At 37.9% G+C, this 25,981-nt stretch overlaps 1 protein-coding gene across 3 annotated transcripts in view; it reads right to left on the bottom strand.

Moving 5' to 3' along the window:
* LOC127619080 (FERM domain-containing protein 4B-like) overlaps positions 1 to 25,981 on the bottom strand; it is a 67,972-nt gene that overhangs the window by 28,475 nt on the left and 13,516 nt on the right. For 2 of the 3 annotated variants that reach the window (XM_052091819.1, XM_052091820.1), the window contains exons 1-11: positions 15,132 to 15,477; positions 10,327 to 10,392; positions 10,113 to 10,207; positions 7,127 to 7,219; positions 6,672 to 6,756; positions 6,205 to 6,261; positions 6,092 to 6,114; positions 5,658 to 5,741; positions 3,361 to 3,426; positions 3,028 to 3,085; positions 2,246 to 2,332 (exon numbers count right to left, since the gene is read on the bottom strand). In XM_052091819.1, the coding sequence (XP_051947779.1) occupies positions 2,246 to 2,332; positions 3,028 to 3,085; positions 3,361 to 3,426; positions 5,658 to 5,741; positions 6,092 to 6,114; positions 6,205 to 6,261; positions 6,672 to 6,756; positions 7,127 to 7,219; positions 10,113 to 10,207; positions 10,327 to 10,392; positions 15,132 to 15,332 (915 nt within the window). In that variant the 5' untranslated portion in view covers positions 15,333 to 15,477. Of the gene's footprint in view, positions 1 to 2,245; positions 2,333 to 3,027; positions 3,086 to 3,360; positions 3,427 to 5,657; positions 5,742 to 6,091; positions 6,115 to 6,204; positions 6,262 to 6,671; positions 6,757 to 7,126; positions 7,220 to 10,112; positions 10,208 to 10,326; positions 10,393 to 15,131; positions 15,478 to 25,981 lie in introns of those variants that run through there. The other variant, XM_052091821.1, reaches the window with a different exon arrangement.

The raw sequence follows: 25,981 nt of genomic DNA, 5'->3' as shown, positions 1-25,981 counted from the left end.
TCTTTTGGGAAGATGATAAAGTTATATAAAAAGTTTCATGACCCTTAAAAGTGCTTTAACAAAAACATCAACAACAACAAGAAAAGATTTAAAAATAACAGTAAAAATCATTTTCATCGCCCTGAGCATTCATAGAGAACATATATTACTAAATTATGCCTGTTTTGGTGAGAACAAAATACTTTACTAACATTATCAGTGGACCACAGTGAAGATGATAAAGTTATATAAAAAGTTTCATGACCCTTAAAAATGCTTTAACAAAAACATCAACAACAACAAGAAAAGATTTAAAAATAACAGTAAAAATAATTTTCATCGCCCTGAGCATTCATAGAAACCAATGCTGATGGCATTGGGGTAATGCACAAATACAAAACTCTACAAAAGTCTACAAAAAGGACATCCCATTTTTATAATTTCACGTTATTATTCAGAAAAACAATTATGAAAGTTGTCTTTTTTATAAAATTTGCTCTGCCCGTGTTAAGAGATTTAACACACATAGAAACATACTGGTCTGATAAGCTTCTGAGTTTCTTGTACCGCTTCGCATTTTCTATCCACCATAAAAGCAGATCCTCGTCCGTTGGTATTCAAGGCAGTAAAAACACTTGGACCCAATCAGAACCGTAAGTAAACCATGAATATCATTTCAAATGTCATGACTGTTTGATAGTTTATGGTGCATAGTGCTTGATATGAACAGACTAATATATTCAGATGCAATGTGTTGGATGTGCATTATGTGGAAAAACTGAAATATTATTTTAATATAGTGGAGATTGTTGATTTTCTTCCAAATATGGATGATTTTGAGGGGCTTCACAGTGTTAGCCAATCATAACCATAATATGAATTAAATTAGCCAATAAATGTTTTAAGGAGGCGGTCAGAACAAAACCATACATTTCAGACAGAGTGCCAGAGACATATATTACTAAATGATGCCTGTTTTGGTGAGAACAAAATACTTTACTAACATTATCAGTGGACCTCAGTGAAGATGATAAAGTTATATAAAAAGATTCATGACCCTTAAAAGGAAAAAAGAAAGAAAAATGCTTTGCTATGTCTTCGTTTCAGCTCACATCAGAATCATATCCATTTACTTGATGAGAATATATTACCAAAAACAGTGCAGTTCACGACAATCTCCCATTCATTCCTGTGGGAACTTCTGCAGTTTGTCAGAACGAACCACAGTAAACAAGAAGGGTGAAGCTTAGCAAAGGGTTAGCAATTGAGTGCAGCAACAGGGATTTGGAAAATTATCGGACATTGATTTTTAGTGCTTGCGAGATTAATTTGCTGAATTCCCAGTGAAGAACTACACTACCCATAATCCTGAAGAGAAATCCACCAATTAGGTTGCTGTTATTATGAAAACCTTAATTATGCAAAAAGACCTCAGCAGTGAATGCCAACAACCATATGACGTAATTGAGACAGTCTACACACAATTCATATATTTTTTATATTAGAACATTTTGCAGTAAACTTCAAATCAGTAAACAGAGCTGCAGTAGTAATAATAAAAAGGGCTAGATGCTATAAGACTGACACCTTTACATTGTACGTAATGAGTTACTTTAACTGCCTTTGGTCATGTGGCAACACTTTTATCTTTATCTTTGACGTCCATTCAGTGTTTCTGCAAAGCACATGGAAGAGCTGAGCCAATATTGGTCTGACGCATCACACTAATCAGAATCTGGTTAAATTCTTCTGTTATGAAGTAATAAGAGAATACATTTCTTTTTTTTTATTCCAGTCACAATTTCTGTACTCAGATGGTTCAAGCTTATTCTGACACCTGCATATCTGTGTTTGTTTGTGTGTTGCTGCTTTGAAGTCAGTGTCAAGTGTCTGGTCAGTTCTAGGTGAGCTGTGAAGATTCATCAGTCCGGTGCATACAGCAATAGTCTGTACCCGTCTGTTTGATCACCACATCTTACACATACCGCTGTGTTACATAACAGTTCATGCAGACAACCTGTACAGACAGCACGTCCTTATTATAACACCTCATTTACATATCATAGTGATCTATAGTCTGGTTAATGATGCGCTCTATATGTTGCTCCGGATAAGATTTCCTTCTAACTGACTGAAGTGCAAATGGTTTGTCAATGCATGTGCTGATATGTCATGAGTCTTATTTCATAGGATATTGAGCATTATACATACAGTTACTTCAGATTTGATCTAAATAACATATTTGTAAAGTGAAAACACTACATACCTTTCGAGGTTTTACTTTGTCTTGGTGGTCATATTGCCCAATGCCTTTATAACTGATTCCCAACCACCATGGAATACCTTGCTTATCCTGTTGGGACAAGAAAATAGTTCCATTAATTATACATCAACAACTTGAAATTGTTTGATATCAATCAGGGAAAATTATGTTGTTTGAGTTGCTCTCTTCTTTGCAAATAGCTAAATGACTGTGCAAATCGTAACATGTAACATTTGCTAAACTGTAAAAGAAAAAACTATGTATGTCTTCTTTTCTAGTAAACAATATCATAAAAAATAGTAAACATACTTAAAACAAGATGAATTTACTTGAAAATCAATTATTTTAAAAACATTCATTTTCAAGAGACTAGAAATTTCCCTCCAAATTAGAAAATGTTTTATTTTTGTTTTAAGAAATAAACTCATTAAAATTGGATGGATTTATGCTTAAAACAATTTGATTCAATTGAAATATTTGACAATGGATTGCATTCTGCTTTTTAATATGTTTAGTTAAATAATTAATTCCTGTGGGCAAATTTAATAAATAAATACAAATTATAAATAAAATAAATATTTTTAAAATAATGAACTTAATATTATATGAATAAATAATAATAATATACAGTTAAAAAAAATGAATATATATTATTTATTAATTTATAAATACAACATTTATAAATCCTTTATAAAAAAGTTCAATTGTAACACTGGTATGATCCGTGCATAAAGGGGTTTTCATACTAATTGTTTTGATCATCAAACATTGTGAATAGTTTTTACCTTCACTTCATAATAATGCACTCCATATGTGGGCAAGGACTCTACAACAGTCAAATACCTGAAACAGACATAATAATCAATTACATGTTTGCTTAAAGTGATAGATCACCCACAAATAAAACAATTTGAGGAACATTTTGAATAATGATAAAATGGGGTGGAGAGTAAATAATGACAGAATTTTCATGTTTGGGTGAACTATAACTGATGTGTGACAGACTCTCTAAGCAGCCCTGAAGTGTTAGAATTAGAAAATCAAGCAGCCAATCGTAAATCACGTCTCCCCAGAAGGCCCACCCCCCAGAGGCTAATCTTTGTTTTTGCGATACTCACTGCACAATGGCCTTGCCTCGGGAGAGCCCTTTCAACAGCTTGTAGTGCTCAATCACTCGCTCCTCGCTGCAAAAGAGAGAGATGATGAAATCTGCCGAACAGAGGATATATACCTCACCTGTGAAACAAGGCACCCCCCCCCCCCCCATCACCCCCAGACCTCAGTGTGTCAGCATAAAGGCAGGAGAGTGCTGATCATCAACCATAAAGCTATCATAAAGGGCAATAAATGCAGCTTGAGCATCACTGACTCATCTACTATAAATGCATAGCTTGTGTCGGTCTTAAGTCCGGAGCACACTGTACGATTTGGGCCACGATTCTGCCGTCTGAGACAAATTTTAGGAATCCTAAAGGATTTCTGTTGTCATAGGGACAGAAATTGGCAATCTTACAACACCGGTGACACGTTCATCGACGGCTGATTAATAGCCAGCGGATACAGTTGATACAATTATAGAAATCTACATCATGCTTGTCCATCATCCATCGGGAATTTGCAAGCGTGACATATTATCAGCTTTTATGAAATTTAAAAGTCTTTTTATTTTCACAATGAATATTTGCTTGTGGTAGTTAATTATTACTGTAAGGTACCTCCCGCACTCCTGTTCAGTCTCAACATTTGTAATATTGTGGATTTGTGGTCTATTTATAGGCCTATTTGACAAAATCCATCTTTCTTTTTACATGTTAACTTATGCTCGTGATGGAGTGGTATTGGAGCAACGGAAATGCTGATGTCCTGACTTTCAGAAAAATAAAAACAAATGCAGTTTTGCTTCTATTCCGCAACGCTCCCGCATGTCGTTCACTGATCAGGACAACTGGGACCACAGTCGGCAACGATGTGTGTCGTGCAGTCTGACATAATGTTGCACAGTGTGCCATGGCGATATCAGTGTGTTCATATTGTACAGTCTGACAAGCAACAATCCTAAAGGACTGTAAAAATCCTAAAGTGTATATAGGGGACTTTAGCCGCTATACCTTAAAGGAACAGTTACTCAATAAATTATCCCATGCATCCCAGATGTGTAAGACTTTCTTTCTTCTGCTGAACACAATCAAAGATTTTTAGCATATTTCATCCATACAAAGCAAGTCAACAGGATCCTGAACTTTGAAGCTCAAAAAACACATAAAGGCAGACTAAAAGTAATCCATACAACTCCAGTGGTTAAGTAAATATCTCCTGAAACGATATGATAGGTGTGGGTGAGAAACAGACTAATTTTTAAGTCCTTTTTTGCTATAAATTTTCCTCCCTGCCCAGTAGGTGGTGATATGCACGACGAATGCTAATAGCCAAAAAACAAAAGAAGGAGAACTCTTAGGAGGGAAGATTTTTAAAATATTTTTATGTCCATTTCCCACCAACTGTTTCCTACCAACACCTATCATATCACTTCTGAAGACATGGATTTAACCACTGGAGTCTTATGGATTACTTTTATGCTGCCTTTTTATGCTGTTTAGAGCTTCAAATTTGGACCTTGTTTACTTGCATTGTATGGACCTACAGAGCTGAAATATTCTCCTAAAAATCTTTGCGTTCAGCCAAAAAAGGTCATACAAATCTGGCATGAGGGGTGTGGCTTGGGGACGTGGTCATGTGTCGGTCTGCGGGACAAAGGGAAGGACTATCGGCTTGTAGGTCACTCTCGCTCTCTCTCTCTTTTGACACTCGGCATGCCTTTTATGTCTCCCTCCGCATCACTATAACAAGAGACAGGTGTTAGGGTTAATTATGAACCAGGTGAGAAGCATTACCGCTCTCTCTCTCCTGCAGCCCGACACATGACCACGTCCCCACGCCACATGGGTCAATAAATGATGAGAGAATTTTTAATTTTGAACTACAGACAGATGTGATTGGGGAACTTTGGTGATGGCAGTCAATGACCAATTAAACATCACTAGACTAAACAGCATACTGAGCAGGCTAGTTCCTAAGCTAGTTATATTTGGTGGTTCTCAACTGGTTTAACTTCAGATTTTACATTGAATAACAAGTGGTGAAAAAAAACAGAACCAAAATTGTTCATCATATAAAAGTAAACAAATGTGTTCTTACAATCAACTACTGAATTTCATTCATATTAGCATGAACTGTTAGCTTTTAGCTTTAAAGCCACCTACATGCTAGTGTTTTCCAAAAGTTGACTAAACGATCTTTTAGCTGATATACACATTTAAAATATACTTTAATTCATGTCTTTAAGTCTTCAGACTTTATTTACGGTGAATGTGTCCATTTATTTATTCAAATAGCGGTCTTAAAACATGCACGTTACCAGTATGCTAGCGATGGATGCTCTTGCAGTACTTTAGTAGGCAGTGTTGGAAGTTTCTTCAGGTCTGCTCTGGTGTTTTCATCACTAAAATTGAAACAAATATGTGCAGTATGCTTGAATGACTAACATTAGCATAATTTGTAATGCTACATTGGTAAATAATGTAAGATGTAACAAGATGCAAGTAAAAGGGAACAGAGATGGGCTGTCTTTATTTATATCGACATTGCTTGAAAGGGAATGATATACAATAGTACGCAGCCGGCACAATATCTGGAAAAGAACTTCTGAATTAAATTACACTGTTTCAAACCCATTCACACATTGAGTGCGCTATTTTGCGAACCCACTAACGTCTATGACTTAAAGTCTTAAAATGAAGACTTTTCTAGATTTGCTAAATTGCATTTAGTGAGGTAAAATTGAATCCTTACCTTGTATAGTCTCCTTTAGACTCCTGTAAGATAAAATGTACACGTATACACATTTAAGACTTAACAGTGGATTATAAAAAACACATGACATATGAAAGCTTCACCAATCCTACCTGCAATGCATGAGCAGCTAATTTTAAAACCAGCTCACTCTCCACCTCTATATCACCCTGCGGGACAAACAAGCAAAACTTAATTTCACGCAATTACACTGAATTTTGTTTTAATATGTCTTTCGGACGTTGAAGGTTCTGTCTCATAATCATCCTATTAGTTTTAAATGTATTAATGTCTTTAAAAATGTGCCACAGACACACAAACAGTATTTCAACTACTGTGTGATAATCTTGGCATTTCCAAATAATCCTTATGTTGATCATGATGGTTTTGAAGAGACTTGCTGGAATTGCTCAAGCTCTCTGATACACGAGCGAATCAGGGAGTGTCTCGCTCACATACCCCTCTCTACGCCCCTGGAAAGCAGCACGTTTTTGTGCCACAGGCAGATATTGGCTGTCTGAGGACTGTGGTTTTCTAATTGTTTATAGAGGCAAGAAATGAGAGACATGTCTGTACTCACGCTATAAATGGCGGACTTTGCATTCAGAAAAAATAGCTCCACTGTTGTGTGCTCTTTCAGGAGTGAAATGCTCTCAATATAAAACCTGTAAATAAGAGAAAGCCTCTAGTTAAAGAGATATTTCACACAACAATGAAAATTCTGTTATCGTTTACTCAGCCTCATGTTGTTCCAATCAATTCCCCCCCCATGAAATACCAATGGTAAATTGACTGGAAAATTGGGTCTGTTCAGCTCCAAAATAACAAAAATGCACCACAAAAGTACAATAAAATTGGTCCATGTGACATTCTTCCACTCTTATCCACAGGACAAAAACCTTACTCAAAATCCTCAACAAGGTGCCTTTTGCAGCAGCACCACAGTGACCTATGATTCAGTTGAGGAATGTACGCTGCATTCTGTGGTCGGTGTGGTCATGTGACTTTTGACGTCATGAGGTAGCGATTACATACCTCACTAGGAACTGTAGAGCGATGGGTCCTGATTTCTTGGAGAAGTCGTGTTCCAGGACTTTGCGGTCCAGCTGCAGCCATTTGCACTGACCACTGCAAGAGGAAAGTTCATTTGACTGAAGTGTGCAATCCAACATTCTTACCCAACCCAGTAAAAGCTCTCCAATTCAACACTAAATTGCATGCAAAATACATTAAAAAGGCTTGCAACAGGATAGAAGTCGTAATAAACTAAACTAAACTGAGATTATACTTATGTCTGATTTACACTCACCTAAAGGATTATTAGGAACACCGTACTAATACTGTGTTTGACCCCCTTTCGCCTTCAGAACTGCCTTAATTCTACGTGGCACTGATTCAACAAGGTGCTGAAAGCATTCTTTAGAAATGTTGGCCCATATTGATAGGATAGCATCTTGCAGTTGATGGAGATTTGTGGGATGCACATCCAGGGCACGAAGCTCCCGTTCCACCACATCCCAAAGATGCTCTATTGGGTTGAGATCTGGTGACTGTGGGGGCCATTTTAGTACAGTGAACTCATTGTCATGTTCAAGAAACCAATTTGAAATGATTCGAGCTTTGTGACATGGTGCATTATCCTGCTGGAAGTAGCCATCAGAGGATGGGTACATGGTGGCCATAAAGGGATGGACATGGTCAGAAACAATGCTCAGGTAGGCCGTGGCATTTAAATGATGCCCAATTGGCACTAAGGGGCCTAAAGTGTGCCAAGAAAACATCCCCCACACCATTACACCACCACCACCAGCCTGCACAGTGGTAACAAGGCATGATGGATCCATGTTCTCATTCTGTTTACGCCAAATTCTGACTCTACCATCTGAATGTCTCAACAGAAATCAAGACTCATCATACCAGGCAACATTTTTCCAGTCTTCAACTGTCCAATTTTGGTGAGCTCTTGCAAATTGTAGCCTCTTTTTCCTATTTGTAGTGGAGATGAGTGGTACCCGGTGGGGTCTTCTGCTGTTGTAGCCCATCCACCTCAAGGTTGTGTGTGTTGTGGCTTCACAAATGCTTTGCTGCATACCTCGGTTGTAACGAGTGGTTATTTCAGGCAAAGTTGCTCTTCTATCAGCTTGAATCAGTCGGCCCATTCTCCTCTGACCTCTAGCATCAACAAGGCATTTTCAGCCCACAGGACTGCCGCATACTGGATGTTTTTCCCTTTTCACACCATTCTTTGTAAACCCTAGAAATGGTTGTGTGTGAAAATCCCAGTAACTGAGCAGATTGTGAAATACTCAGACCGGCCCGTCTGGCACCAACAACCATGCCACGCTCAAAATTGCTTAAATCACCTTTCTTTCCCATTCTGACATTCAGTTTGGAGTTCAGGAGATTGTCTTGACCAGGACCACACCCCTAAATGCATTGAAGCAACTGCCATGTGATTGGTTGATTAGATAATTGCATTAATGAGAAATTGAACAGGTGTTCCTAATAATCCTTTAGGTTAGTGTATGATCCAGGGTTTTTTGAACCGGTTCATTGAAATTATTTGGTGAACCATGATTCAAGCGTTTGTAAAGCACCTGTAAGGTAGACGAACTCTGCGAGTAAAACTGTGAGGTGGAAGGAATGTTGAAACAATAACACTAACCAAAAAGTGCCATGTGGTTACCATGTTATTTGGTACAAGGTAGCATGGTAATACCATGGTAATGGGATATTCTTTGAAGGAGCTTGGAGTACAATGCACTCCATGGTGTATGAATATGGCAATTATTCAGCACCCTGTATGAAAGTATCATTTTATTACCATCTGATGGCAAAACGGTCAAGAGGGGTCCTGACTACAGAATTCAATAATATCATATCAATCAATTCGAGAATGCACATGCATATTAGTTATACAAGTGTAATCTGAGGTAAAGAAACATATTTTATTATTCCAGTGTAGTCAGGTTTTACTGCTGATTTAAAATATGTTCTTTGATCGCAATCCTGACCAACCACTTTTGTTCCCCCATTCAAGTATAAAGGAGATGCCCTTTTATGACTGGAAATAGCCTCCTGAGAGTGTTCCAAAGATGGTCGCCAATGGACTGACTTTTAAAATGAATGGGAGATATTGGAACCCCCAACGGCAGCCAACGGTCAATAGATGAAGTAAGGAAGTCCCACCTTACAGGTAAAAAAGCCAATCACCTTTTAGACACAGACATCGCCTGTCAATCAATATGACAACATGCATGCACATTAGCTATACAAGCCGAGAATCTTTTTTTTTTTTTTTTTTTTTGTGCAATCTGAGGTAAAGAAGTACAATTTATTATCCCAGTTTTGTCAGATTTTACTGCTAATTTGAAATATGTCCTTTGATTAATCTTGACCGACCGCTAAGGAGATTTTTGGTCTTTTCCCATTCCAGTAGATACGGGCTGCACTGTCATGACTGAAAATAGCCTCCCGAGAGCGTTCCAAAAATGGCCGACAGTGGACTGACATGCTAGAACGACTTTTCTTTGACTTACACTTACAGTTTCCAAAAACAGGACGGTTACTGAGATTAAGTGAGAAGTATTCAGCTGGTCATGTGATTCTAACATGGCCGCCCCCATGAGGAGACCCTCTCCATGTAGAATAAAACAGCTTTTGTAAGATTAATGACAAGACTAGAGTCTTCATCTCATGTGAGTGCTACTAATTTTATACATATGTTTCAAAATTACAATGAATTTCTTTAGGAGTACAACCTTTTTAATGATAAAAAATCACTGCCCCTTTAATATACACAAAGTCCCTTTGAAGCTGCGTGGAGCTCGAGAAAATAAGTAAATAATTTATGTAAAAGAGGTTCATTTACAATAACCATTCAAAAGAACTGACTCACTAAAATTATTCAGAGGTCCCCCCCCCACCCCGCACCTGTCCATAATAAGGAAAGCAGGATTTTAGCAAAGTTTCTATGGGGAAAGGGGAACTTCTACAGACAACATTAAAAAGAGATACTCACGTGTCATCCACATATGTGAAGCCAAAGTACTCCTTCTCTTTAAGGTTAAAATGGGATGATACCAAATCCAAGAGTTCACGAGACAATAGCTTTGGCTGCGAGAGAAAATACGTCAGTTTTATATATGACTGAGTTTTATTTTAGGTCTAATATATATTCTTGCATGGGCTTAAAACAGACAAAAACTGTGAGCTATTAAACTGAGATGTTTTACCTGAACCAAAAGTTCCAGCTTCCTGTCGTCCAGGAGTTGCACCTGGCAGAGTCGTCCCTCTGTCATCTGTGGACACAATTATGACATCAGAATATGTACACAGCGGCACCATGAACTTTTCATCATTAACTACAGTGCCAAACTGAACACTTCATATAGGGTCAAAATCCATGCTTTGTACAATATACTGCTGCACATTCACGTGTATGGGAAAATAAACAGATCCAAATATTTAACTTCCACAGTAGCTTATTACTGTCATCTATAGCAGAGCTATGAATCATACGACGTCTCTCGGCAACAACCAAAACAATACAGAAATAATCTGTTATGGCAGCACATTCTTAAAGCTCTGCAGATGCAATGTTTCATTTTGTTTCATTTCAAAAGCTTGCTGCTGATCTATTACCCCCAATCTTAAATATGTCTTTACTGTCTTACTATGGATGCCAAAAGAACTGAAGATAACATATCTAATAGACGAGCTGTCTTTTATGTCATTAATATTAACCACAATTTTCAAACTTTTGCTCTAGGCTGGGTAACTTTTTTTCTATTAACATTTTTCAAATAAAAACAAAACAAATATACATTGAATCAGCATTTAACTCCCTCTATTACCCCTCCCAATGACCAACCCCACCCCGACCCCCAACGAACATCCCTGTGGTCACACGTAAGTACACACACACACATAATAATAATAACAAAAAAAAGAATATATTAATCATACACATCTAAAACAACACCTCTCTCTCTACAACCCCTCTCTGAGACTCCCTCAAAAACTCCAAATAATTGCCCCATTTCCCATCAAATGAATCTCAGATCCCCAGACACCATATGACACCTCCTCGAAAGCTGCCACCCTCAGATCTCCGCACACCACTCCCGAATAAATAAGTAGCTTTAAAAAAAGTATTAAAGTTACATCATATGATCAAGGCTTTCCAGTCATTTATGTAGTTTCATGTTACCTTTCATTTCTTTTTGATTTCTGAATCTTACTTAAATACTTGATTCTGCTGTTAAATACTTCAAACACTGTTTTCCTAATTTGTGTCTTTGTTCTATTGTTGATATTCGATCTATTGTTTGTAGTTAGTTTCTTTGTTTTTGCTTTATTACTGACTCTTTACTTGTCTTTAATAATCAGTTGAGAACATGAAACAATGTTTGCTTAATTAAACCTTTAAGCTTTGAGGGAGTTTTGAAATATTCCCTTTTTCAGTGGCACACCCAAAATTAAAGCTTATAACTCATCAAAGCAAAAAAAGGAGGGTCAGGTTTTTTGGTATCATTTTAAGGAAAACTTTTCAATTGTTTTAATGATATAAGTTATGATAAATTCTGAGACTCTCAGCATAAGAAACTGAAGAAAATTCACACAAAACAATTTATATTTTATTCTTATTTTTCTAATTTGACATTATGACAGTGGAGGTAAAGTCTACACACCACTGTTAAAACAGCTGTTTTTTGTGATGTAAAAAATTAAACAGATAAATCATATCAGACTTTTAGTTCCTTTAATGTAAAAATGACAACCTATGCAATGAAAACCAAATTGACACATTTCAGAGAAAAAATAACAAAATAGAATAACCAAACTGCATAAGTGTTCACACCCTTTTATAATTGAGTATGTGGCTGTGTTCAGAATCAACCAATCATCAAGCTCATGTGAAATAGTACACACCTGTCTTCACCTGAAGTGACTCAGATTAACTCCAAATAAATCTCAACTGTTCTTGTAGGATTTTTCTGACATCTTCTTAATTACATGCTACTACAAGAGCCATGGGCCACAAAGAGCTTACAAAGCATCAACGGGATCTCACTGTTGAAAGGTATCGCTCAGGTGATGGCTACAAAACAAATTCCAAGGCATTAGATATACCATGGAACACAGTGAAGACAGTCATCAACAAGTGGAGAAAGTATGGCACAGCAGTGACATTATCAAGAACAGGACGTCTCACCAAAATTGATGAGAAGACAAAGAGAAAACTGTTCAGTGAGGCTGTCAAGAGGCCTAAAGCAACATTAAAGGAGCTGCAGTTCTTTCTGGCAAGTACTGGTTTCTCCCTACATGTTCTTCATCTGTCTTGGCTATGGGGCAGGGTGGCAAAACCAAGCCATTTCTGACAAGAAAAAACCAACAACATCCAAGCCCAGCTAAACTTTACAAAAACCTATATCCAGTCTCCCAAATTCATGTGGAAAAATGTGTTCTGGTCTGATTGGACCAAGATTTAACTTTTTTTTTTTTTTTTTTTTTTTTTCAAAATTGTAAAGGGTATGTTTGGCGCAAAAACATGGCACATCAGCAAAATAACACCATACCCATGGAGAAGCATGGTGGTGGCAGTATCATGCTTTGGGGCTGATGTTGAGCTTTAGTGAAGGTGGAGGGATCATGAATGGCTCCAAGTACCAGTCAATTTTGGCACAGAACCTTCTGACATCTAGAAAGCTGACAATGAAGAGATCTCACATTTTCAGCATGGCAATGATTCAAAGATTTTGTCACATGTGTCACTTTATTGTTAAGTGGCATTGCATAGGTTGAAATTTTTACATTTAAACATGCAAAAATTCTGATATGACTTCTTTTAATTACTTGCATCACAAAAACCTGCTGTTTTAACAGTGGTGTGTAGATTTTTTATATCCACTGTATCTCTGGTTTAAATAAGATATCTCTGAAAAACTGTTTTTGTTTGTTCCAAATCATGTCACCTGTAACTGCTTCGTCGTATCAATACAATTTTTCTCAATCAAAAGTTATAGCATACCCAAAAACATTTATCCTGTCCAAAAACATCTCAAAGTGACCAAAAGCCTCTCCAAACAAATAAAAAAAATTATAATTGTACATAAGAACTTATTACTCATGCCTTTAGTTATTGTTGTATTTGCATATGGAATGAGATCTCATTCAAGGACATTTGAGCCATCATTGAACATTGTTATCATGTACTTTGCGCCATCTCCTGGTGGCCATATGTAATTGGAGTGAACAATCCTCTCTGCCCATATTTGGATGACTTCCACCTCTGGTTTCAGCCATCTGAATACAATCTAATGAACTATACATCCAATTACATTGTGTGGGTTATTTGTAAAGATAATCACCTCTTAAGTAATGGTATTTTTTTTTTTTTTGCTCATTTTACATTTTGTGAAGTTATAAGCAAAAGTGTGGCATTTAAGCAACACCGGTTTACATTAACCATGTATGTCAAACACATATACTTGTATAAGTAAATAATACTCATATTTTTGTCTTCGTAAAACAAATAGGCTGGTTGTATTATACTCTTAGGGAGCTTTCCAACGGCATATGGCTTTTTGATCAGGTTGAAGATTTTACCAATTACAATAAAATGCGCAGTGCAAAATTGCTAATAAATTAACAAAACACCTGATTTGTCTCTTTCAATGCATTTGTTCAGTTTGGTCAAAATGCCAACATGCATTGTAAAGTACACCTAAGCTTTAAAATGATACGTATTGTTGGTCAATTGCTGCATTCCGATTGTAAATTTGTTCTATGATTAAATATAATTGGAATATATAACTGAAATGGGGTCCTAACTTTCAGAGTATCTTGAATAAATTAAAGGTTTATCTTTTAAAACCCATTATATTTCTTGGTCAAAAATGTTTCCGAGTTGAAAGAGACATTGATTTAGTTATCACAACATGGGGACAATTACATTTGTTTGATGCGTTTACATTTCTCAATGTACAATATTTGATGTCATGTTCTTTGTAAGAGCTCTTTATTTGGGTGTTTTTGTGTAGAATGTCAATGCATCTGAGATACAAGAAGGCATACAAACGAATGGTAGAAAAAACACAGCAAGCGGAACAAAATAAAAACTCATTCTTTTTGTGACACTGAATATGACAACAGGATACTGCTTCTGTGAACAGTTTAAGTTAGCACATTTATTTTTTTTAAACTGATAAAAATCCCAAATTTTCCTTACTGTTTTCAGATTTTGGACCGATTTTGTTATACAAAATGAAGTGTTACTACTCTCAGAATACAGCTCATGCATACAAAAATTGTAGCCTTGGAAAGTACATCAAGAGTATAGAACACCTAATGCTGTAATTCTCATAATTGCTGCTCAGAAGTTTAACTCTCAAAAGCTTATGCTGGTAATGAAGTCTGTTTCCATAGCAATAATCCCTTGCACAAAATGGTCTGTGGAATTGAAAAAAAACTTAAATGAATTATTTGGACTGGACTTTTCCATAATGAACAACTTGAGAGTGACATAAAACTGTACACCAGTTCCACCACAATATATTATAAAGTGACATTTTTGGTATTGGTCTTTGGTTTATAGCACGAAAAACAAAGCAGTTGTGTGTGTGTATAGCCACACATAGCTATGCACCATTTTTGTGGTTACCTAACATACTGGTTTGTTAACAGATGTTTTCTATTTTAATAGAGTTTACAGCATTTCAAAAATGAGACCATTGTTAACAAGTGCATGGAGTTATAAAAATGAATGTGGAGAGCATAGCAAAATGTTTTTTTGACAAATCTGATGAGAAATGTTCTGAGTTCTTAGTAAATACAGGAAATAAAATGCAGACTTACCACTATACTTCATAGTTAGTGACTCAAAGCATAAGCCACTCAAACAGACCTTTAAAAATGACTATGCAGAAATCCCTCTTCATTATAAAATTGACTAAATGATTATATCATGTAAAAAAAAAAAATGGCTTGTTTCAACTTCTGACCCAATACCAATCTGAAAGTCCCCCATAGACGATACCTGATAGACGTTGCCCAGGAAGAAGCTGGTGTGTAGACACTGCTGACATGACCTCATCCTTTGCAGGTAACACCTCCGAATTATCCACAAAACGATCTGCCATATGAATGTGCCGCTCCGCACCAGCAGTGCTTCCACCCCACTCACTAAGCCCCAAGCCATGGTTGGTCCGCCACTGGCTGGTACCCGGGTCGCCCCCATTTTACGTAACGAGCCCTAGTCTGGGTCAGACTCTAAACAGACCATTCTTTTACCACTGCCTAATCTTTGCTCCCTCGTGTAAGATCGACAAGTAGGTGAAGTGCATTCTGACTAAATTCCCCACATTTGTAGAGAGTCCGCTTTGCCCGTGGAGAGACGAGGAGGGGAATTTCTTTTCAGAGTCTGTGAGCTGAGGTTAGAGCCGTAGACTCTGGGAGGGTCGCCAAGCCATGGAGGAAAGAGTTGAGGTTTTTGGAGACTGCAAGCCACAGTTTTAGCTCTTACAGGCCCTATTCAAGCACACATAGAGACGTAAAGGCAAGATTTGTGCACGCACACACTCAAACACACACTTCTGGCATTTTGCTTCCAGAAGCGAACTTGGCTTTGTCACATAGCTTTCTCCATCCTGTCCACGTGTATATGTGTCTCATGTTAGGAGTCCAAAAGCTGCTAGCAGCCATCCTACCTTACTGTTTGGCATGAAATGAGAGGAAATACACAACAATGTAGATTTAAAAAAAAACATACTATTCTAAAGCTCCACAAAAACGTCTGTGGGATCTATTGGTGAAATGTTGAGGGTTGATTTATTGCGTTTGTGACAGTCAACTGAAAAAATTATTGTTCTCTTTAACATTTCAATTGTTTCTCTTTGACAACAAAGGGATTAAATGGAAGGCAAATTGAGAATTATGTCTCCTCTAGAGTTTCAGATAGAACTCAACAATGTCTCAAACTGTGCTCAGATTGACAAAAATATACCTGCAAGAAGTTAAATTGTGTCCATTTTTATACCTCCTGAGGAGAAAAACCTCAGCTATCCACCTTAGAGACAAGGCATCTGGTCCCCCGGGAATCAGGAAGTAATCACTATCACATAAAGAATAGTTGTTTGGTTCGGAGCAGGGACTTAAAATGGTTCAAGGAACAAACCAAATATAAACAAAATAAGCTTTTGAGTAATTTTTTATATTTAGCCTGCCGTTTGGCTTTCTTGTCGTTTGTTTCCACTGGCGCGTGCTGAGCGAATGTGAGCAAGCGTTTCAATTCCTTCCTATGGCAGCCGAGCGTCAAGCTCGCAAGGTGGATTGTAAAATTGACAGTAGCACGGGGCAAGCAGTTCCCTAGCGTTGGGAGTGCCTTTGTGCGGTTTTCTTCCACTTCAATGGAAACGCAGCCTCCGACTGTATGAACTTGCTATTGCCCCCGCTACGCAGGTCACCGTGTTCCGGACCCCAGATTGATTCCATCTTGACTGGAAGACATCATGACGATGGTTACACCCTCTCATCGTCTCTAGTGAGCAGAGCAACAAAACAACAGTGCCGGTTACATCATATCTGATCTTTCTGCGCTGTATTCTTGAATATTTTTCTCTAGCACTGAAACACGCTTCACTGATGCCCTGTCCCGGTCCGCACCCGCATCCTGTTTCCCCACACTTGAGTAAACATGAGGTGCATGTTTCCAGAGGCCATTAGAACTAAATTCAGTTTTATTAATCAGCATGTTCCAAGCCTTTAATAATAAACAAATATATTTCTGTTCTAATTTTGTGAAATTATTCAGATTTGATCATCTCTGCAACAAACTAGTAATTGTTTTGTCTTTCATCCTTGTCATAGTCTTCTCACTTTAATAAAAAAAGAAAAATGGTCCATTCAGACTTTTAAATTGTCAAATGTTTCTCTCTGGAGATACCCCTGAACCCCCATACATTATCATTCCTCAGTCACAAAGGCTTCTATACCCCCATACTTGGATATCTGTATGTAAAGAATTATGAAAATAATTATGTAAAAAAAAAAAAAACTGTCATACTGTATACTGTCATTATGATTCAAAATGAACAGATCATCTTATAACATTCATATCCAACTGCACTCAATTGATAAACTCTATACAATATTGTAATATTTTCATAGAAGATCCCTTAGACACCACTGCATTGGTGGTGTCTGGACCCCCAATGCAGTTTTGTAAATACTTTTTTTGTAATCTCTTCTTTTTTTGGAAATTCAAAACAATTTACAATGTGCAAATGTGATTCAATATCGTGATAAATATGGAATGATATGAAAAAGAATATCGTGATAATATTTTTTGCCATATCGCCCAGCCCTAATTTGATGCTGCCGGGTTTTGACTCAGAAGCAGATCTATTAAATAAATTAAAGTACAAAATTAAATCACAAATTTGTTGTTTATTTTGAGGCAAGTGGCTTATTTTTAAGCTTGTTTTTCCAGACCAGATTGTTTGCTTCTCTTGTGAGATCTGGCAATGCTGCAATTGGCTTCACCCACCATGTGTACCGTCATATTATAAATAACACTACTACCAATCTTTTATTTTGTTCTAACCAGTAACCTTTTGGAAAGGAGGCTGTGGAACTATTGAACCAGAAGGAAAAAATACAGTTTTTGCTCAGAACGAACCGTTGAATGAAAAATACTTTTAAGTGTCTGATTCGGAGGTTTCAATTTCACTCTAAGAAAATAATTTGACTCCACTGACTTAAAGGTATATCGATTATTGGCACGCTATTTTATTAATATTTTAGAGGCATCGATATATTAAAATTAGCTGACATTTAAATTAGAAGCCTAATTTGCATGCTTTCCAATTCACTCAGTTGGCCTCTGTTTAACAATCTTGCTTAATAGCATTGGGAGACCACAAGAGGGCAATATAACATTTACTGAAGCCGATCGAGCCATCAAGGTATCACACACACACACACACACACACACACACACACACACACACACACACACACACACACACACACACACACACACACACAGGATGAGGTGCTGCAGATGACAGTCAAAAGTTTCAAAGGTTTTTATACTTTGGTAGCTCTGTAAAGACAATAAAGACACTGACTACCACCCCAGGAGTCGTGAGTTCGAATCCAGAGCGTGGTGAGTGACTCCAGTCTCCTAAGCAACCAAATTGACCCGGTTGCTAGGGAAGGTAGAGTCACATGGAGTAACTTCCTTGTGGTCGCCATAATGTGGTTCGCTCTCGGTGGTGCGCGTGGTGAGTTGTGCGTGGATGCCGTGGAGAATAGCGTGAAGCCTCCACACATGCTAGGTCTCTGCGGTAACACGCTCAACAAACCACGTGATAAGATGCGCAGATTGACGCTCTCAGACGCGGAGGCAATTGAGATTCGTTCTACACCACACTGATTGAGGCGAGTCACTATGCCACCACAAGGACTTAGAGCGTCTGATGGGGGATGGTGCTTGTCAGTGATTCAGCAGAATGGGATCGATTTCAGGGTACATGAAAATTCGGAAGCAGCATGTCGATTTCCCGTGTGATCATGTTGACAAACGTGATACATTAGGTATGTTCGACTTCATGCAGCGCTGTGCAGACTGATCGGCCTGAACTTTAAGCAGAGCATGTCGGTTAGAAATTTTACTGTGAAGTATGTCATCAAAGCACCGGCTCAGTCGCTGCAGTTGCTCCAAACACAAGCTCTGATGACAACACGGCTTGTTCGAGATTTGCCAGACTCACCGACGACTCACCGACGACAACGGTGACATGTTTCATGGACTGAGTTTGGAATGGCATACTACACTTACTCTTCTGTCAGTCAATGGCAGAAATAATAAAAATTTATTATTTCTGCCATTGACTGCATCGTGTTTATCATGTCTATTCATACAAAATCATTCAAAATGATTAAAATTACTGACGACTTTTTGGTATTAAAATACAGGCTTTTGTTGGACTTTCTTCTTGGAGAGCTATAGCTGATGGCATAATTGATTTGAGAGCTATAGCTGATGACATAATTTATTTTTTAATGAACAACGACTGCATATTGTAACGTCTGTTCATCACCAAAGCCCCTAGTCCCCATTTACTTGCTTTACATGGACAAGAGCAGACAGTATATTCTTCAAAAATTCCCCTTTTAATGTTCCACAGAGGAAATACAGTAATACAGGTTAACAACATTATGTCTCTTGAGTTACGGAAGCGAAACCTCAGAGCAATACAATTGTCCTCTGGGTGCCTCAACAACATTGAATGTATCTGGAGAATGTATGCTTGTATAATGCAACACAAATGTCTTCCTGTTCAAAATTTGTTTTTTGGACTGACGATTATTCCAGAGAGATGGGACATGTTCAAATCAATCTGTTTTGTTTGAGCAAATTCTTTCAGTTGAATGAATCGGCATGTCACAGCACGAAGACTGTGTGAAATAAAGGACAGGAGAGATTAACCCTGCCTAATATGACTCATCAGTACCTTATTAAACTGTGCAAAACAAATACAAGATACAAGAATAATTGCAGCCAACTACACCTACTATAAGTAAGTGGGTGCATTTAAGGCGGAGAGAGACAAAACTGTTTTAAATTGACTGCTTTATCTTTGGAATGGGAGTGCAAGGAAAAGTAGCATGTTGAAATTACATCCCGTCCTCTGTTATTAGGAGAGCAGCAGCGGAAAACCAGAAGAACGGCAGCAAACACAAGCTTAAGTGTTCACCACTTCACCAGATCAGACTTGCATATGGAAACCGTCAGGCATTAGTATACTCATTAATAGACAGCGCTAGTATCTCATACCTAAAAACGCATATTACAAAACAAGTGAGGATTAAAGTAATAAGTCTGTGAGCTATATAATTTTCAGAAATACACTCACTGAGTTCATTATTATGAACATTATGGTCCTAATAAAGTGCCAAACGTGGTCTTCTGCTGTTGTAGCCCATCCGCCTTCAACATGTTGTGCATTCTGAGATGCTATTCTGCTATCTATAATTGTACAGAGGGGTTATCGGAGTTACTGTAGCCTTTCTGTCAACTCAAATCAGCCTGTTCATTCTTCGTTGACCTCTCTCATCAACAATGATGTCACCATTGTCACGAGACTGTTGTGTGTGAAAATCCCAGGAGATCAGCAGTTACAGAAATACTCAAACCAGCCAAAACAAGAATATATGAACCAGTGAACTCGTGAAACAGAATGATCCAAAAAGACTGATTCGCTTAAAGGAATATTATGGGTTTAATACAAGTTACACTCAAATGACAGGATTTGTGGCATAATATGTTTTTCTTCTTCAAAAAAGCAATACTCTAGGTTACAGTAAAACAATTATGGCTTTCAATGGAAGTGAATGAGACCAATCCTTAAACGTTAAATTGAACATGTTGTAAAATTATAGTAAATTTTAAAACGTAATTCCCATGACGATGTAATGTCAACAAACCCTAAAATGACTATAAAATTACAATTTAAACAAATTTTAACAGAAGATTTAATGCAAGTGCTTTTTTAAAATGATAAGATTCACATATTTGCCTTTTTAAACCTATCAAAAAAATTGGCCACATTCATTTCCATGTAAAAAAAATATCACAAACAGATAGTGGGCTACATTCAGGCTGATCCGCAATAAAACTTACCAAAACATTTCCTGAGTCACGTGACGCCATGCGATGAGCAGACGTGTAAACGGCGAGCTCTGCTCACTTTGCTACTTTTGAGTTATTTTTGTGTTATAATCTGGTTAGATTCGATACATCCTGCTACATATATGTTCTTTGAAGTCAACATGGAAATGAAGTCAAAATTCTCAGGCTCTGGAGATATAAATAGACACTTACATGCTCAAGCTGAAACCTCTGACGGGCCTGTAGACCAGGGACTCTGTTTGGACGGTGCATCGGGAGAAATCCAGCGTCAACTGTCCAACATGTCTGTGATACTGATGAAAGTTGTTGCCAACTTAGAGGATCTTGCTGTAGTATGTCGATCAATTACGGCGATGGAAATGGTTACAAGAGTGTCAGACGTTGAGAGACGAATCAGTTATCTGGAGTCATTGGAGAGAGAACTAGCTGCCAATCCGCTAGCAACCAAGATAGATTTAGAACGCGTTTCTGAACAAATTTAAGATTTGGAGAACCGAAGTAAGCAAAATACTGTACGAACTGTTGGAATTACTGAGCATGAAGGCAGAGATATGGTGAAATTCCTGGATGAGCTTTTCCCAAGTCTGCTCGACATAACAGGCCATAAGCTGGAAATCGAGTGAGCTCACAGGAAGACAGTCCCGATCAATTCTGGCCAAATTTATGAGATCATCCAATAAAAATCTTGTGCTGCGCAAAAGCGAGGAACAAAGGAAAGCGAGGAACAAAGGAAAGCTTTCTTCGAAGAACCACAATATTGGCTTGTTCCCGGACTTAGCGAATTCGACGAGAGAAACATGATCGATTCAAGGAAGATCGCTTTGCTCAGATGTTCCCGGCCAAGCTGAGAAGAGATAATAAGGATGGCCGCAAAGTATTTAAATGTCCCAAGCAAGCCTAGTCTTTCATAGAAACAATGGTTGAGTAAACCATTTGGCGTTTCTCATGGGAGTGGATTGACTCACTGTACTTACTCTTGGCTGTCGGAGGATGCTGAGCGCCATTTTTGTTTCTTTTTGTGTTGGTTCCGCCTAGCGGCTGGAGTTTGTTTTGTGGAATAATATTCCTTCAAGATGCTTTTGCATTGACGGAAGATCACTTTTACACTGAAGTTCCAGATTGAGAATGGATAATAAGTATGGCCTCTCAATACCCTACAAGCGATGTCTGTCATAAAATCAATGGAAGTCATGGTGTGTTTCTTATGTGGCCTCTGAGTGAAATAAACTCACTCAATACACTCTTGACCATCCAAGGATCCAGTACGTCCGTTATGTTTCTTTTTGTGCTGGTTCCGCCTAGTGGCTGGAGTATGTTTTGTGGAATAACACCGCTTCGGGACTGTTGTGGATGAATCTGCACGTTCTTTGTGCTTCTACCTCTTGTTGGTTGGAGTTTGTTTTGTGGAGTATTTTTCTAGGACATTGGGAGGATTACGTCATCTGCTGCATTCATGACCAGTCGGCTCACTGATCATTCATTTGTCTGTCTGAGGAAACTGCACGGCTATATAGTTCCGCTAGAGAATGGAGCTTGTTTTGTGGAGGAACACATCTTTGAGACAGTTCTGTGAATTAATCTACATGTTCTTAGTGTTTATTCTGCCTATTGGCTGAAGTTTTTTTCATAGATTATTTTCTGTTCTGTTGTACAGAATCACCGGACTTGAGCAATCCAAAGGCAAAGATGTCTTGGGGACTCTTGTAGGCGTACATGGACTTTTTGAGTTAAGAGGGATTGACACGTTTTTATTTTTTCTGTTTGTTTGGTTCTGAGGGAAGTTCAGGGTTTGATTGTTGCACTTATGAGAAATGTGGTCTCTATAATCTTGTTTTCGATACTCAATTTATCTTTTTTAATATGTCAAAAAGCTATCTGTTTATATGAGTGGATTGTTGGGACACCCCATAAAAAGGAAGAAATATGAAATGGTGTTTCTTCAAGAAATGCACCTTTTCCCACAGGAAGCTGAAAATTTGGGAAGATATGGGGTGGACATATCTAGTTCTGGTTCAAGTAAGAGCAGGGGGGTCATTATATTGATAAATGAACATCTACAATTCAAATGTCTCAAACAGATTAAAGATAAATTAAGAAGAATCATAATTGTTCTAGCAGAAATTTAGGGACAAAATTTTATTTTGGCTAATATTTATGCACCTAACGCTGATGATCAGGGCTTTTTTATAGATCTTGAGGGGATGTTGCAAGCCACAGGCACCCTACATGATATAATATTGGCAGGAGACTTTAATCTTTTGATGGACTCAGTCATTGATCATAATGAAGCAAAAGTGTGTAAGCCCCCTAGAGCAGCATTGATGCTTCACAGGATGTGTAAAATCTTAGTCTTACAGATATTTGGAGACTTTTGAACCCATCTGGTAGAGACAATACTTTTTTTTCATCAAATATTTTCTTTTTTTTTATATCCAAGTCCCTCATTTCATCTGTTGTGTATTGCTTAACTGAAAACATCTTGGTCTTAGATCATGCCCTGGTGAGTTTAGAGGTGTTGCCACATATGTAGAAAAAGAAATCATACAGCTGGCGCTTTAATGTATCCCTTTTGCAAAATCTCAGTTCTTTAGGTATTTACAGCTGCGCCACCTGCTCTGTACTATTTTTGGGAGTAGCATACACCCCCTATAAGGGCAGATACGCTAGAAGTGGTGATTACTGCTTTTGGAAAAGATCATGAGGCATCAGGGTATTACTCCCTGCTAATTCGGAGTCTGTGGGATGGAGCTTTAACTTCGCTCAAGAGATTATGGGAGATAGATTTAAACTTGGTTTTGGAGGAGGGAGTGTGGGCTAAGATTCTAAAAAAAACATCAAGACTACATCTAGAGATTCAAGGATGCGTCTGATGCAATTTAAGATTTGTAATCGATAATATTGGACACCCTCTAGATTGTATAGACTTGGTCTTAAAGATACTGCCACCTGCTGGTGATGCCAATCAGAAGATGGGGACACAACCCATGTGGGGAGGTCATTCATTTTGGGGATAGCCACTTGAAAGGTTGGGTCCTTGCCGGAGTTATACTTGCCAGGCAAATCATTCTCAGGGGGTGGAAGATGGCTGGGGAATCCTCTTTTAGGGAGTGGTGTGGGGAGATGGGTGAGGTTGCGGCATTTGAGGAGGCGATTCATAGAGAGTTGGGAAAGTGGGTTTGTTTAATAGAAAGTGGGATGATATTTGCATTTTTTTGGAGGGTTCTTGGGGAGGGGCAGTGGAGAGAGATTTTTGACTTAATTTTTTGTTTGTGTATGTGCAGTCTTGTTTTTTTGGTTTGTTTTTAATTGTTTTGATATAAATGTAAGTGACCACTGTAATGCATTTGTGTCGGGTGGAGGGGTTTAATTTATATAACTGATTCGGTATTTTATGTTGTGTTTTTTGTGGATTGAATCAATAAAATAACAACAACAACAAAACAACCTGTTGTAAAAGTATGTGAAAGTGTATATTTATATTTTAATTAATTGTTTGTCGTCAATATCATACTCAGAATTTTATTTTGTAAAAATACAACAATTTTACATTATAATAATTAATATTATATCATGAAATTGTATAAATAATAATTATATGAGCTGTTTTTACAATTTACAAGTAATAACATTGAGTTTACATTCATTTATATCAGAAACACTAAAATGGTTACTGTCACTGAACAAGCGGATCACACTGTTCTGATTGAGTGAACAATGAGTATCTAATTTCTTTATCTTGTTTCTTTTATATCCATGCTGTGTGAGATTAAAATTCATATATATTTTAACTTTTTTATCTGACTGTAAAAAACAGAGGATATTAAGACACATTAATCAATGAAAGTGAAGTGCGCCTCTTCTTTAATGGACACACAGTACACGGAAGAATCGATCCCCTTTTCATCCAAACAAGGCAATTTTCCAGGTATTCCAGTTATTTAATATCTAAAAAGCTAGTAAAGATGCTAACTACCACACCTGGAGTTGCAAGTTCGAGTCCAGTGCATGCTGAGTGGACTAAACACTTAAGGTGTTTTTAGTCAGGTCTCCCAAGCAACCAATTGGCCCGGTTGCTAGGGTGGGCAGAGTCTCATTGGGTTAACCTCCTTGTGGTCAATATAATGTTTTTCTCGCTCTCGTTGGGGTGCGTGGTTAGTTTTGTGCATGGATGCCGCAGAGAATAGCGTGAAGCCGCCACATGCGCTATGTCTCCATGGTAACGTGCTCAACAAACCACGTGAAAAGATGCGCAACTGAGATTCGTCCTCCACCAGCCGGATTGAGGGGAGCTACTTCACCACCATGAGGAGTTAGAAGCGTTATTCCAAATTGGCGAGAAAATCATAAAAAAAGAACAAAAAACACAGCTAGTACAAAACAGAACACCCTAGAAACCAATTAGCAATGCAGTGGCAACCACCTAGAACACCCTAGCTACCATATATCAATGTTCTAAAATACATTAAGAACACCAGCAACTACATATCAATGCATTGGCAACCACCCAGAACTCACTAGCACTGTGAGGAAACAGAGAGGACTGAACGATCAGTCAAACAAAGGTTTGTTAAATTGATTTATCCCATCCCATAAGAGAGACCCCACACTCACCCTCCCTGATCATGTGACCAGCATTACGCCTTCACATCAATTAACACCCCAATATAAACTCCATCCAACCATCTCACAATCTTAAATCACATGCAAGACTTTCTTTTTCATCCACTTTGAGGAGTGATTGTCTCCTACATACTCAAGCAATCTTTCTGAGTTAATTTCACAGAATATTGATTCTTGTTTTTCCTTCAATTTTATATTCACAGAAATAACTTTGAGCAAACAGAGAATCTATTTTGGTGAAATAATTTCCAGCTCTTCCAGCAGTTGCCCGCCATTCCGTTTTTATTGGCTTTCTGTGGCTTTAGCTTCATAAAAATATGACTCACTGCTTTTTATACATCGACTGGAATCCACAAGGAGCAGAATACATTCAAATTAAAGCCACTGGAAGTGAAGATAAATCTGTAAGGGTTTTGAAATCGTGGATGATATTTGTCATGACAGATATTAGATGTTTATATGTGACATTTGTTATTTGCTATTTATAAGTAACTGGTCATCGAGAGCTAATTTCCTGTCGTCCCTCTGCTTCTGTTCATGCTGTAATTACTTGTGCTGCCAGCAGAGGGCAG

The sequence above is a fragment of the Xyrauchen texanus genome, chromosome 25 (assembly GCF_025860055.1).
Source record: "Xyrauchen texanus isolate HMW12.3.18 chromosome 25, RBS_HiC_50CHRs, whole genome shotgun sequence".
NCBI classification, from domain to species: domain Eukaryota; kingdom Metazoa; phylum Chordata; class Actinopteri; order Cypriniformes; family Catostomidae; genus Xyrauchen; species Xyrauchen texanus.
Note: the sequence above shows the minus strand (reverse complement) of the source record. Positions and strands in the feature narration are given on the sequence as shown.